Source organism: Vigna unguiculata, chromosome 10 (assembly GCF_037176805.1).
Source record: "Vigna unguiculata cultivar grain cowpea cultivar isolate G323 ecotype 2 chromosome 10, ASM3717680v1, whole genome shotgun sequence".
Taxonomy (NCBI): Eukaryota; Viridiplantae; Streptophyta; class Magnoliopsida; order Fabales; family Fabaceae; genus Vigna; species Vigna unguiculata.
In genome coordinates, this window is record NC_140801.1 from 4116075 (window position 1) to 4128960 (window position 12886).

Consider the following 12886-nt stretch of genomic DNA (forward strand, 5'->3'; position numbering starts at 1 on the left):
TCAGGCATGCCCAAAAACCCGGACGGGCCTGACGACCTGAACGGGTCAGAAAACCAGAATGGAGGGGACAACCTGAACGGGCCCAGCAACCCGGACGGGCCCGACGACCCAAACGGGTCTGACAACCTACACGGGCCTTACGACCCAGATGGACAGGACGACACGAACGGGCTAGACGACCCGGATGGGCCCAACGTTCCAGACAGACCTAACGACTCGAACGACCCTGACGGGCCCGACGACCCGGACGACCTTGACGACCTACACGGGCCTTACGACCCGGATGGCACGATGACATGAACGGGTGAGTCGACCCGGACGAGCCCTACGACCCGGACAGGCCCTACGACCCAGACGGGCTTGACGTCCTGGACGTGCCTGACGACCCAGATGGGCCCGATGACTCGGACGGGCCTGACGACCTTGACGTACCCGATGTCCCAGACAACTCGAATGTGCCCGACTACCTGATTGGGCCCGACTGTTTCGACGGGTCCGTCTGGGTCGTCTGGCCCTTTCGGGTCGTCGAGCCCGTTCGCGTCGTCGAGCTTGTCCGTGTTTTCGGGCTCGTCTGGGTTGTTCGGCCCGTCCAGGTTGTCGAGCTCGTTCAGGTCGTCGAGCCCGTCTGGGTCGTCCGGATCGTCGGGCCCGTCTGGGTCGTCGGGTCTGTCTGGGTCGTCGGTCCCATTTGGGTCATCCGGGCCTTAATGACACAAGTTTTAAGAAATTCAATTTAAATTTCTTTTATAAAAAATGGATTATGGATTTTGAACTTGATCCAAATATTTGGATTGGATTTAAATCTTGATTCAAATATTTAGATCTGGATTTAAAAAAAATCCAAACTACTTTTGCTAAAAAAATGAATTTGGGTTAAAAATCTTATCCAATTATTTGGATCTAAAATGGATGTGGAATGAATCACTAAAAGTCCAATCCATACCCACCCCTAACAAGAACAACTTCTGGATATAACTAGGCATGATATATATACCAAGTCCACGTAAAAGTTAGACTCTGTAATTTAAGTAAAAGTATGCTTTATTTAGTCAGTTTTATAAGAGAAAATATATTGTCATGATTGTAATGACTATATTATGGGTAAGGATTTCAACGGGGCGTTGACCAAAATTTCTGGAGAGCTAAAATATACTTAAAATTTACATATTTAACATTATCGTCGTCACTCATTCAATGGAAATGAATAATATTCTAGTATAGCTATAACTATAAAACAAATTACACTATCTAACGAATTGTCCATCGTTTTTTCATATTCTTGAACGTATCAAATAATTTAATCATAACTAAATTTTTCACCTATTTTTTTTCAATATAAATAATCATATTATCTGCAAAATATTCATTTTCCATTTTCCTAATGTGCACATATCAATTCAAAAGTCACATTTCATTTCATTGTTATGCGATGAGCAACCATATTGTCATGTTTTCATCTTCACTCTTCTTTTATCAATTCTAAAAAATGAATTTATTCTTTTTTTTTCATCAATATACCTATTTGAAAAACAAGTTTAAGACTAAAAAATAATTTATCATAATATAATTAATAATTGACAAATATAATTACTAACAAAAATTATGATAATCAATTCACTACCAAGTGAGACAAAAGAAAATTACTTTTTTTCCTTTTGTGGTAAAGTAACAAAATAAAATCAGGTAAGGGTAAGAGATAAATACAACATGTGAAAAACAAAAAACACTAGTGCAGAATTCCCATTTTACCTCGCCTTATATGCCTCGGTTGGCCAGGAACCGAAGCATATAATGGCGCGGTGGCATTTTTGAAATTAGAGTCAAGTTTTAGGCCTCGGTTCTCTAAATACCCGGAGCCAAAGAGGGGTATAGGCCCCGGTTCGCTCAAAACCGGTGCCAAAAAGGGGTATAGGCCACGGTCCAGTAGTACCCGAAGCCAAAAAGTGGTTGGAAATCAGGGTATAGGCCTCGGTCCAAGGAGATCCGGTGCCAAAAGGGGGTTAATGGCTTCGGTTCCTCTAACAACCGAAGCCATATGGTTTATTTAGGGTTTGAAATTCCTGAACCCTTCTTCCTCCCCGCGCCAGCGCCTCCATAGGGTTCGTCTCTCTGTCGCTCTCTCTCGCGCGGTCTCTCTCTCTCTCTCGCTTTCTTTCGTCACCGACAACGCCTTCGCCTTCGCGACCTCTCCCTCCTCCTCTCGCCATCGCCATCGCCTCCTCCTCTCGACAACGCTCTCTCTCGCCATCGCCTTCGCCCTCGACCTCTCCCTCCTCCTCCGCGACCTTCGCAGCACCGTCGCAGCGAGCCATCTCCGCTGCGACGAAACCAGAACCAGAACGACTCTGGACCAGATCGGCCGCGAGCCACCACGGCGAGTCCATCTGCGACAAGGAAGCAATCGCGAGTCACCGCCGCTGCAGAATACACCTCCTCAAACCTGCAGAAAAACCAGAAACAGAGGTGCATTCGCAGAAGGGGAAAAGAGGCCGCTGTCATCGCAACAGAGGTCGCGCGACTGCACTGCTGGAGGAACCACCGTCGAAGCAGCCGTGAACCTGGAGGAACCGCCGACGACGAAACTACTGCGAGCCGCACATCGCTGGAGAACCTCTGTGACAGAGATCGATGCAACTCCAGTGACGCGAACCACAACGGCGCAGTTCCAGTGATGAAGATGAAGGCACTCGAGGAAGGAGGAACACCAATTGAAAATTAGGGTTCACGCATATGGGATGCTAGGGTATTGAACCCTCGAGAACAATCCACCAGATTTGAAATTTTTTTTTTCCTAATTTGTTGTCTGATTGGAATTTGAATTGCAAATTTGAATTGCAGGTGAATTCCTATATGTATGTTTGCTGCATAATGAAATTGAAATGGTTCCAAGCCTTCTTAAATTTTCTGTTTCAATCTGCCATTAGATTCCCATCGTTTGCTTTGAAATTGGTCACAGATTTGATTATGGACCATGGACCAGCAGTGGAACTGATGAGAATATGCCTCGGTTCTTACCAAGACCGAGGCAAAAAAATTGGGTCTATGGCTTCGGGTATAACCGAGGCCAAAAGATGTACCTTTTGGCCTCGCCCCAATATGCCTCGGTTCCAGACCCGAGGCAATATGTGAAAAATAACCGGGGCAAAAAGGCCTTTCTGTACTGGTGAAAGACAATAAAAATAAAAAATAAAAATTATCTTAATAATTTCTTTTCTTTATTATATTTGATTTAATATTTTATTATTTATTAACATTAAATGTTATACCCTATAAAAAATACCTAATTTTATTTTCATTAATTTTTTAATATACTATTATCTAATTTAAAAATATACATATAATTAAAAAAATTTAAAAACATAAATAATTTAACAAATTTTAAATATATAATTTTAAAAAAATAAAAAGGTTAAAAAAATTGAAAATATTGGGGGGTCTGTGGCCCCCGCCTGCTCCAACCATGTTCCGCCGCTGATGAGGCGGGTATGGGTAGTAGCTCCCCCTACCTTATCCTCTAGATAAATATTCTTCCTGTACTTGTACCCATATCCGTCAGGTATCCGTTATGCGGATACCTGTATATTTTTTTTCATATTCGCGGGTATCCACGGGTATCTTTAGGTATTTACAAAAATATTTTAAAAATTAAATATTTAACCATAATTAGAGTTCCGATTGATTCCTAAAAAACAAACAAATAAAAAAGCACTAACAATTTATATTGTAGTTTAATTTTGAATGAAATATTAAAGAAATTACTAACTTCATCAATGTTCACATCTTGCAAAATTGTATAAATTTTCATGTTATCCAATTTTAATCTAGAAGAGTCCGAAAACATAAGAAATTCATTAAAAATTTCTAACAATAATTTAATTAAAATATCTAAGTAAAAATGTTAATTTCATTACCTTCCATGTTGGTCCATAACCAGTCTTGGAGGCACATCAATATCTCCACAGTATCTGTAAGTAATCTACTCCAATGTGGGATAAAAATCTAACCACCATTACTAAATAAAGACTCATAATGTTTTTTACTAATATATATATATATATATATATATATATATATATATATATATATATATATATATATATATATATAAAATTTTTGTAAATTAAAGTTTAGTAGGTACGGGTATCCACGGGTACGGAGACTATGATACCCGTACCCATCCCGTTAACATACGGGTATCAAAAATACCCGTATCCGCATATAACATGTATCTATTTTTAATATCTGTTTCCTACTGTAAATTTTATCGGCGGAAACCTACATATACAAATTATTATTTTTTTTAGACATCCCTAATTCTGGATTCGATTTGAGTGTATAAGTTTTGGTTAGCCTCTTTATGTACATTTAGAGCTTTTAATTATTTGTCCGTTTTTGTTTGTCTGCTACTAGATTTCTGTGGATGTTGGTCTAAAAGTCCAAGGAAGCATTTTATACTTATTTATGGATACTGCATCAACTCACACCTTTCCTAAACTATGTTCCATAAATTCTGTTGATAATCTTCTTGAAGCCTTATAATTTTTATTTCTTTACAAAATATTTCTCAAATAAAAACTAAAAATTTCTATTTAAAAAATTATTAAATAAAATTTTAATTATTTAAAAAGATAATAGTAAAATAACAATAAAAGAACAGAATAAACATATTAAAAAAATAAAATAATGCCAATTATAAAAATAGTCTAAACTTAAAATAATTAATCCTAATCATGCAATATATATAAGAGAATTTCACTTGTGTCTTAAAAACTTAAGATAATCTATAATCTATACTGTAAAGAAAAAAAAAGAGAAATATGAAAAAAAAATAGCAAAAAGGATAGTAGGATTAACTCCATAACTAAAATGATCCTGGTGTTGACAAAGAAGAAAAATGACTTACCCCAAGTCACATTATAATTTTCTTTATGGATCTTATGAGGGAATTTTTCTTTGGCTCACCATGCATCAAATAAACAGCTGTCTCCTTAACCACCAATCCATAAGCAGAAGACACAAAAATCTCCACTCTGTCTCCAGATCCTAAATTTGATATTATGTGATGCCAATCTTCATCATTAAAGGAAATTACTGTGCCATGGTTGTGTATCTGTAATGTGCACCTCGTGTAATTACCAATTAAGACAGTAGTAAGTTCAGGTTCAATGATTTCGGGAGTTGATAAACAAACAACACATAAAATCATGCCCTTCATCACACAATCCCGAGGCACAGTGAAAGACGCAGAATGTCCCTCACCCCTATGTGCCGACCAATAAGGATAATTGTCACCTGGTAGACAAACATCACATGACCCACTACTTGCCAATACCTGTACCGTGAGATAAAAAGGTTGGTTATTTATGTAATTTTGCTATTCAAATTATCTTTTAAACTCATTATTTTATCATTAAAAATTATAAAATGAAAAATTACATACTAATGTAATTTTAACACATCATGTCCTTAAGGATTTATAATGTATCTCTGTTTTCGTCTCTTTCGGTTTATATTTCTACTATCATTGGGAATAATGCAGTCATAAAGCAAGAAAGTGGAATTCAATTTCCTAGTTCATGGTATAAGCATAATCACTTGGTTACTTGATTATTAAAATTAGATACTTTTAGATCAAGTCATGGGATTATAGAAGCGAACGGTGCTAAAAGTTTAGTAATATTGTAATTTCTACTAGATATTTCATTAGCACTATTGTATGTTCTCTAAAATAGTGGCTAAAATGACAGTCAAAGTAATAAACAAAGGGAAAGCTAGAGAAGAACCTCAGATATGCCATCGTTGACACTATTGAAGAATTCTTCGTATCTTCCAACACCAACCAAGCAAGACCTTAAGTGATGCTTTGAAATTCTTGATTCTGTAATATTTACACAATAATCCACCAGTATCGCTTTTAGTTGCTTAGATAGTTGAAACTCGGGGTCACATTGCACCAAAACACTTCGAAGAATTGCAAGACTGTTAAAAAATGGTACAATGTCATCCCAACTATTATCCTCCATATCACTGAAAGTATGAATATAAGATAGGGGATTCATTGTTGGTGACATCTGAGACCGAATGATAAAAGGAAAAAGATTATGTGACACTTCCTCTAATCCACATAAGGATATATATCCAATGCTTTTTGAACTTGCAATCGAAAAAGGCACTTGTTTCACAACTGTATTTTCAGAAATTAGGGTTATCAAGGATTCCATTTGCACTATATCTTTCTCCAGTAGGACAATTTTGGAACAACCAGAAAGAACGAGAGCTTTTAAAGATTTCAACATATATATCTCTCTGGGGAGATTGCTTAGACCTGTACAGCCCTTCAAATTTAGTAATGTAAGATTGTAGAGAAATCCAATAGAGCGGTGTACTTCACGCAATCTTTGGCAATTTTTGAGAATGAGTTGTTGGAGAGCTGGTAGTCTCGAAAAGTCAGGGGTTTCTGTCAAGTAAATGGAATGACTAAGATTAAGGACTTTTAGCCGCGCCAAGACCTTCATGAAGATAGTTTTATACAAAGTATTAGAAAAGAAAATGATGGAATAAAATAATTATGAGTGGTAACAAATATTACTTTTATTTTTAGCTGAGTTTAAAAGAAAATGACACGTAATAAAAACCTGAGGTTCTTTCCAGACCAGTCGAAGAAGATTGTGTTTTAAATCAATCACTATTGCATCATGCAGATAAAAGTCGTTTGGTAGGTATTCTGAAGAAAACCCTTTCAAACTGACCCATCTTACTTTCTCATAAAGGGACCAAGAAACTCCAGCCAGATTCACCGGTGTTCTTGATGGCTCTCTTACCTCGGAAGGATAAGGATAACGTTCGAAGAAATCTCTTCCGCTAGGCAATCTTTCAATGACTTTTGTCTGCTGTGATGAAAATAGCTGAGAAAAAAAACCATAGATTACAAAGTATCCCGTGAGAAAGCAAAGTACACTTCCAAAAGAAGTTTCAAAACCATAGATTAAGAATGTTCTTACAGTATACCATGACAGTGCATGTTCCATATCCTCATCAAGCCACAGCCCACTGATTTTCCCAGGTTCCTTACTTAAAATTTCGCTAATAATTTGTCTTGCCATTTGTCGTAGCAAAGGATGCATTCCAAATTTGTTGTTCTTTCTAACTTTTATGAGGTTACGCTTTATGAGAACTCTTATTCCTCTATCAGGGTCTACTCCACAGTCATTTAAGATCTTGGTAACATAGACTCTGTCATTACCAACAAAGAAACAACATATATCAAGGAATAAATTTCTTTCAATTTCATTAGGTAAACCGTCGAAACTTATTTTCAATATCTCTATAACTTCATGTTGGGGAAGACATTCTAATCTTGACAATACTTTATTCCATTCTTCTTTAGTCCTTTCATATAAAAAAGATCCAATGACTTCAAGAGCTAGTGGTAGTCCTCCACAATAATCAACTACCATTTTTGCAAGGAAATGACATTCCTCTTTTGGTTTTGCATCTCTAAATGCGTGCCAACTAAGAAGCTCAAGGGACTTGTTTGGGTTCATTAGATTCATCCGGAAAATAGAATCAACTTGATGTGTCCTCAGTAGGCTTTCATCTCTTGATGTAATGATTATTACAGTTCCTTCACCGAACCTTGCACTACTTTCCCATAGGTCCAATGGCCCATACTCATTCACATCGTCAAGTACAATGAGCACCTTTTTCCCATAAAGTCTTTCCCTAATCATATTTCTTCCCATCTCAACTCTACGTATCTCCACCTTTGTTTTTAGGAGATCTGAAAGAAGTCGTTGTTGTAAATGAGCATGCATTCGTGTTCGACTAACTTCTGAAATATCTTCAATAAAACTTTTCTCCAAGAATTTAGCATGAATTTGGTTATAGATGGCTTTGGCAAGTGTGGTTTTACCGGATCCTCCAATTCCACATATCCCTACAGTACAAACCCCATTGGATTTATTTTTTATAATTTGAATCACATCTTCCACGTGGGGTTGTAAACCAATTGGAAATTTAGTAGCAGACAAGACGGGTAAATTAAGAATGCTTTTAACAATTGTGTCCACTAGTTCAGCATCACTCCTTCAAGATCAATAGCAATTATAGAAGAAGTCATGCATTACGAAAACTAAATCACAAGCTTAAAATATGGATGATTGAGAGAGTAATTTACCTGTAATTGCTCTCATCCCATCCAAAAAATTCTGCAGTTTTGCTGAGTGCGTGGCTCCACATGGACCTCCCATGCTCCAGTTGTTGTGCTGAAAATGTTTGTTGTGCAGTTGCTTTGAGGTCTTTTCCAAAATCTTCCGTCTGAAGACGCACATCAGATGGCTGAATTTCGTAATATACGGGCAGAACATGTCGGTAATAAGTTTTGTGCCACTCAATGATTTGTTGAAGCTGATGAAGACACCAAGCAGATTGAGAATAGGTTTTGGTGAAAACAACAATTGCTACACGACAGAGATTGAGAATAGGTTGTTGGATATCCATGTCGTTGACTGCATTCTGGTGGTGAAGGAAAGTGGTGAGTCCAGCAGCAGAGAGGACAGAATCGAGATGAGAAACAAATTTCCTGTGGATGTCTTCTCCATTGAAGTTAATCAGCACATCATACATATGTGGGAGTTTGGAAGTTGAAGAGGCGAATTCCATGGAAGAAACTTGTGACGTTATGAAGTGTTTGAAGAGAAAGCAATAATGCAACACAGTGAGAGATGATCTCTTTACAGACACAAAACCATTCAAAGATTAATATTTCTTTATAGCCGTGGAAGCGCGTTAAGACCATTACAGAACCCTTTCTACTTTGGCCATTTAAGAAATTAGACCTACACCCACTTTGTCCACCCAAAAGAATCATTACACTGATTAACTATGAAACTTTTCTAGTTATGTTCCGATTTTTTCAAAATTACATATTAACTTTACTTTTTGTTTTAAAATCAATATATTATTTCTCTTTTTAACCTAGGCACGTATCTATTTAAATTTTAAAGAATAAAAAATACATATTCTTTTCACATTAACCCATATATCTAATGAGGCCTTTCTAATTATGAAAAAAAATTTAGAAAGTATAAATATAATTTAGAGAAACTATACCTGAATTTGTTTGTAAAATAAATAAAATAAAAGAATTAGATATCACTTTATTAAAAGTATAATATCACTAAAAATAAAAAATAGATGACTGTTATTCATTTATTAAAAACGCAAAGTAAATTTAGTTTCCCCTTTTATTGAAATACAAAACTATATCATGCGCATTTTTGTAACATTATTTAATATCATTTTGTAGTTATTATTAAAGAAACATTTCATTTTTTCCATTTATATTTATTTTGAAACCTAGCTTGCTGGTCTTTGTCTCATTTAAATAATTTTATCAATTTTTGATTTAATAATGTAATCATACCTTTTACGAAAGTTTTTTTTCTTATGATTAAACCAAAGCAATTATAGTGAAAATTTTAGGCTACATCTCAGATGCATCTTGTACACGTAACATTGACCTAGTCCTTACCCTTTCTCTGGCTACCTATTTGATATGTAGACATCTAATACAAAAGACTCGAATATTAGCATATTAGGGCAAAACATAAATACACTTACAGGTATTTTTGTATTCTTAACCAGTCAAATTTAGAAAATCACATATATGATATATATTGGCATTCAATTCAATGGAATAATTATTACCTAATGAAAATCCACCAGACACATGTCTACAGGGCTAGGCCACGTGGGCTAGGGCCAGAAAAGTCCATCGAGCAAAAACGCACCTCATTAGGGAAGCCCACAGGGCCAAAAACCACACAAAAACCTTGTGGGTGAAGGCCAGCCCATGAACTTTCTTCTTAAACATAAAAAAATATATTATTTTTTAAAATATATTTTTAAACTTTTTGTCGTCAGCTTAGCGTCAACATGTCTAAGACGCGTCCAGGTTGTCAAACCAAGCAAAGCTAACCCGTCTAGGTTGTCAGACCGACCCAGTCTATCTACCTCATCATGCCAGTCCGACATGGTTAGGTCGTCGTGTCGGCTCAGCTTGACACAATAGGGTCGTCAGGCCCACCAGGCTTGTCAATCTCGTCGGGCCTGCCTACCCCGTACAGGTCGTCAGCTACAGTTCGTCCGAGTTAATGGTCAACTCAGTCTATCTTGGTTGTCGCGCCCGTCTAGGTCATCGCGCCCGCCAATACCATCTAGGTCCATGAGCCTTCCCAGTCTGTACATTTCGTCGAGCACAACTCGTCCGAATCATCGGGCCGATCCAGCTTATCCTGGTCTTCGGGGCCCCTCGACCCGTTCGGGTCTACTCGCCCGCCCTTTTTATTCATGTCGTCGGGCCTATCGAGGTCGTCGAGCCCACCCGTCCCATTAGGGTCGTTGAGCCGTGAATGGAGATACGTAGGAGCATGACAAGTCCTTGTTAGGTTCACCAGTGCAGAAAAGCAAAACGACAGCGGTTATTTTTAACTTTTGACTCTGGGTGCACACCCGAGGCATATACTGCCGAGGTAAAAAGACACTATTTTATGCCTCGATTATTAACCCGAGGCATATTTGAATCTTACGGCCTCGGTTCTGATTCAACCGAGGCATATTAATTATTAAAAAAAAATCTTTATAAAACCTACACCTCACTCACTTTCTTTTCTTTCACACGCATGGGACCCACACCCCACACATTTTTTCTGTTTCACGTAGCACTCTCTCACCTCTCTCTTCTCTCTCCCGGGGCCTCACTGCACCACTCTCTTTTTCTCATTCACATAACCCACCCATCACACACTCTTCTTCTCTCACAATCACACACCCTCTCACAGAACCCGCACCATACACCCCACTAACCCACACAAAACCCACACAAAACCCTCACTTCACTCACTTTAATGCACCACTCACACTCTCATCTCACTGCACCCACGACCCAACACTCACACCTCATTAAAACCCAACACACACACACACCCTCATTGCTCACAGTACCCGCACCTGCATAATTCGTAGAAACGGTGCATAAGTAAAAAATTATTTACAAACTCAATCTCCATCAAACTACAAACCCAATTTCTACCATATATCTTAATAATCTTAAATCCAAGATTGAAAACATAAGAACACACAAACAATGCAGAAAATTATATCAAGACGAATCCAAAAACAACCCAAAACGTAAAAATAAACATACAAAGGAACGAGATTAAACAAAGGCAATGCTAGCGGTAGCGGCATCGGAACAACCTCCTCGACGGTGCGGTGTAGCGGCAGTGTAGGCGGACGTTGGTGATGGTTGCTCGAAGATGCAGCGGCTCCTCGACGATGCAGTGGTAGTGCAGCGGCCCCTCGACGGTGTAGGTGGAACGAACGCCGCAACGGAATAGCGATGATGGTTGGTCGAAGAAGAAGAAGATGCAGTCGCGCCGAAAACCTCCTCGACGGTGCAGTGGCGGTGCAGGCGACACGAAGGGCTGGCACGTAGTGGAAGAGTGGACCAGGTGTGCGGCGCTTGAAGAAGAAGAAGAAGTGCAGAATGTGTGCTGCTGTGGTGTGAAAAGATTTGGGTTTTTTTAACCCTGTGAAACGATATTGCCTCGGATAATTCGAAACCGAGGCATATTGGCTTGCTCATATGCCTCTGTTGGCAGGAGGACCGATACATAAGTCATCTACTGCCTCGGTTATAAAATAACTGAGGCATAAAAGGATGTAAAAATTTTCAAATTCTGGAAAAGCGGGAATTGTCAAAAATTTTTAAGCTATATATACTATAATCATAGATAGTTATAATAAAACGCCCATAGTGGCTCTCTCTCTCCCTATCTACGCATCTCCAGCGTCAGCTGGACCATCATCTTCTCACGTGTGACAAGTTACACGATCATTACCAAACACAAACAGAAAGGGTGAGCTCATAACAAGATAAACATTCAATTAAATAATTTAGATATTCACCCAAGTTACTTTGTTCAATTCAATGCTTAATCTTAAATCCTTATTACTCAAAGGTTTTCTGATCATCGTCTCATTATACAAATAAAACTACTACCCTAGGCACTCTGTACAAATACTTGACCATGGACACAAGATATCTCATGCTTCCACGAACCTGGTCGTTCGTGGTCCAACCTCTACGAACCTCTCCGCTCGTAGTCCAACTCTACAGACCTCCCCGCCCATATTCCAACACCCATGATCCATCCAGCTACGGACCTCCTCGTTCGCAACAGTCCTCAAGTGTGAGCATGAAACATATGAACCTCCTTGCTTGTATCCTCAAACAAGAGCATCATTAATATTAACCTCCCCGCACATATTAATCATGCGTTCACCACAAGTCACAAACCTACCCGTTCGTGACATTGTCAAGCATCTCCTGGTCCATGTTCAACATCTCAAAAGCACATAAAATGTAAGCAAAAGAGCACGTTGCCCTCTTTGCTATCACCTGGCACTGCCTAAGCGCTGTCAGGCAAAATCCTAACGCAGACTGCCTAACGGTCTCGACTCACCGCCGACCGCCACATGCTCTCGAACCCTCTATTGGTAGCTATTGTCTAGTGGTCCAATCCGCACTACCAGGCACTTCACCAGTATGTAATTTTACTGGTTTAATTACTGTAGAATCCATGTTTTTACCACCCCAATCATCACAGGCACATGTTCAAAATACAAAATTGTATATTTTTACCTTTCGACATACCTCAAATTACATCATCACCAATCATATTAATCAATCATGTTTTAACATCCATACATTGCTAATTTGCACCCTTGAATTTAGCCACCCATACCATTATCAAGAGATTCTTCATGCTCATATGAGGATTCACAAATAATAACACATTTAAATTGAAAACAATAGCAGTAA

At 38.4% G+C, this 12886-nt stretch overlaps 1 protein-coding gene across 3 annotated transcripts; it reads right to left on the reverse strand.

Moving 5' to 3' along the window:
- Window positions 1–4685: 4685 nt before the first annotated feature.
- On the reverse strand, window positions 4686–8781 carry LOC114166377 (disease resistance protein Roq1-like). 3 transcript variants are annotated; one of them, XM_085668314.1, is made up of 5 exons: window positions 8177–8411; window positions 7002–7936; window positions 6636–6905; window positions 5784–6509; window positions 4686–5332 (listed from the first exon to the last, which is right to left on the reverse strand). In XM_085668314.1, exons 1-5 carry the CDS (start codon window positions 8364–8366, stop codon window positions 4910–4912), a joined length of 2544 nt encoding a protein of 847 aa, XP_085524440.1. In that variant the 5' UTR covers window positions 8367–8411; the 3' UTR covers window positions 4686–4909. The 3 variants fall into 3 exon arrangements, with proteins under 3 accessions (XP_085524440.1, XP_085524439.1, XP_027906898.1); XM_085668313.1 differs by having other exon boundaries at window positions 7002–7984; window positions 8177–8377; XM_028051097.2 differs by having other exon boundaries at window positions 4691–5332; window positions 7002–8085; window positions 8177–8781.
- Between the last annotated feature and the right edge of the window lie 4105 nt (window positions 8782–12886).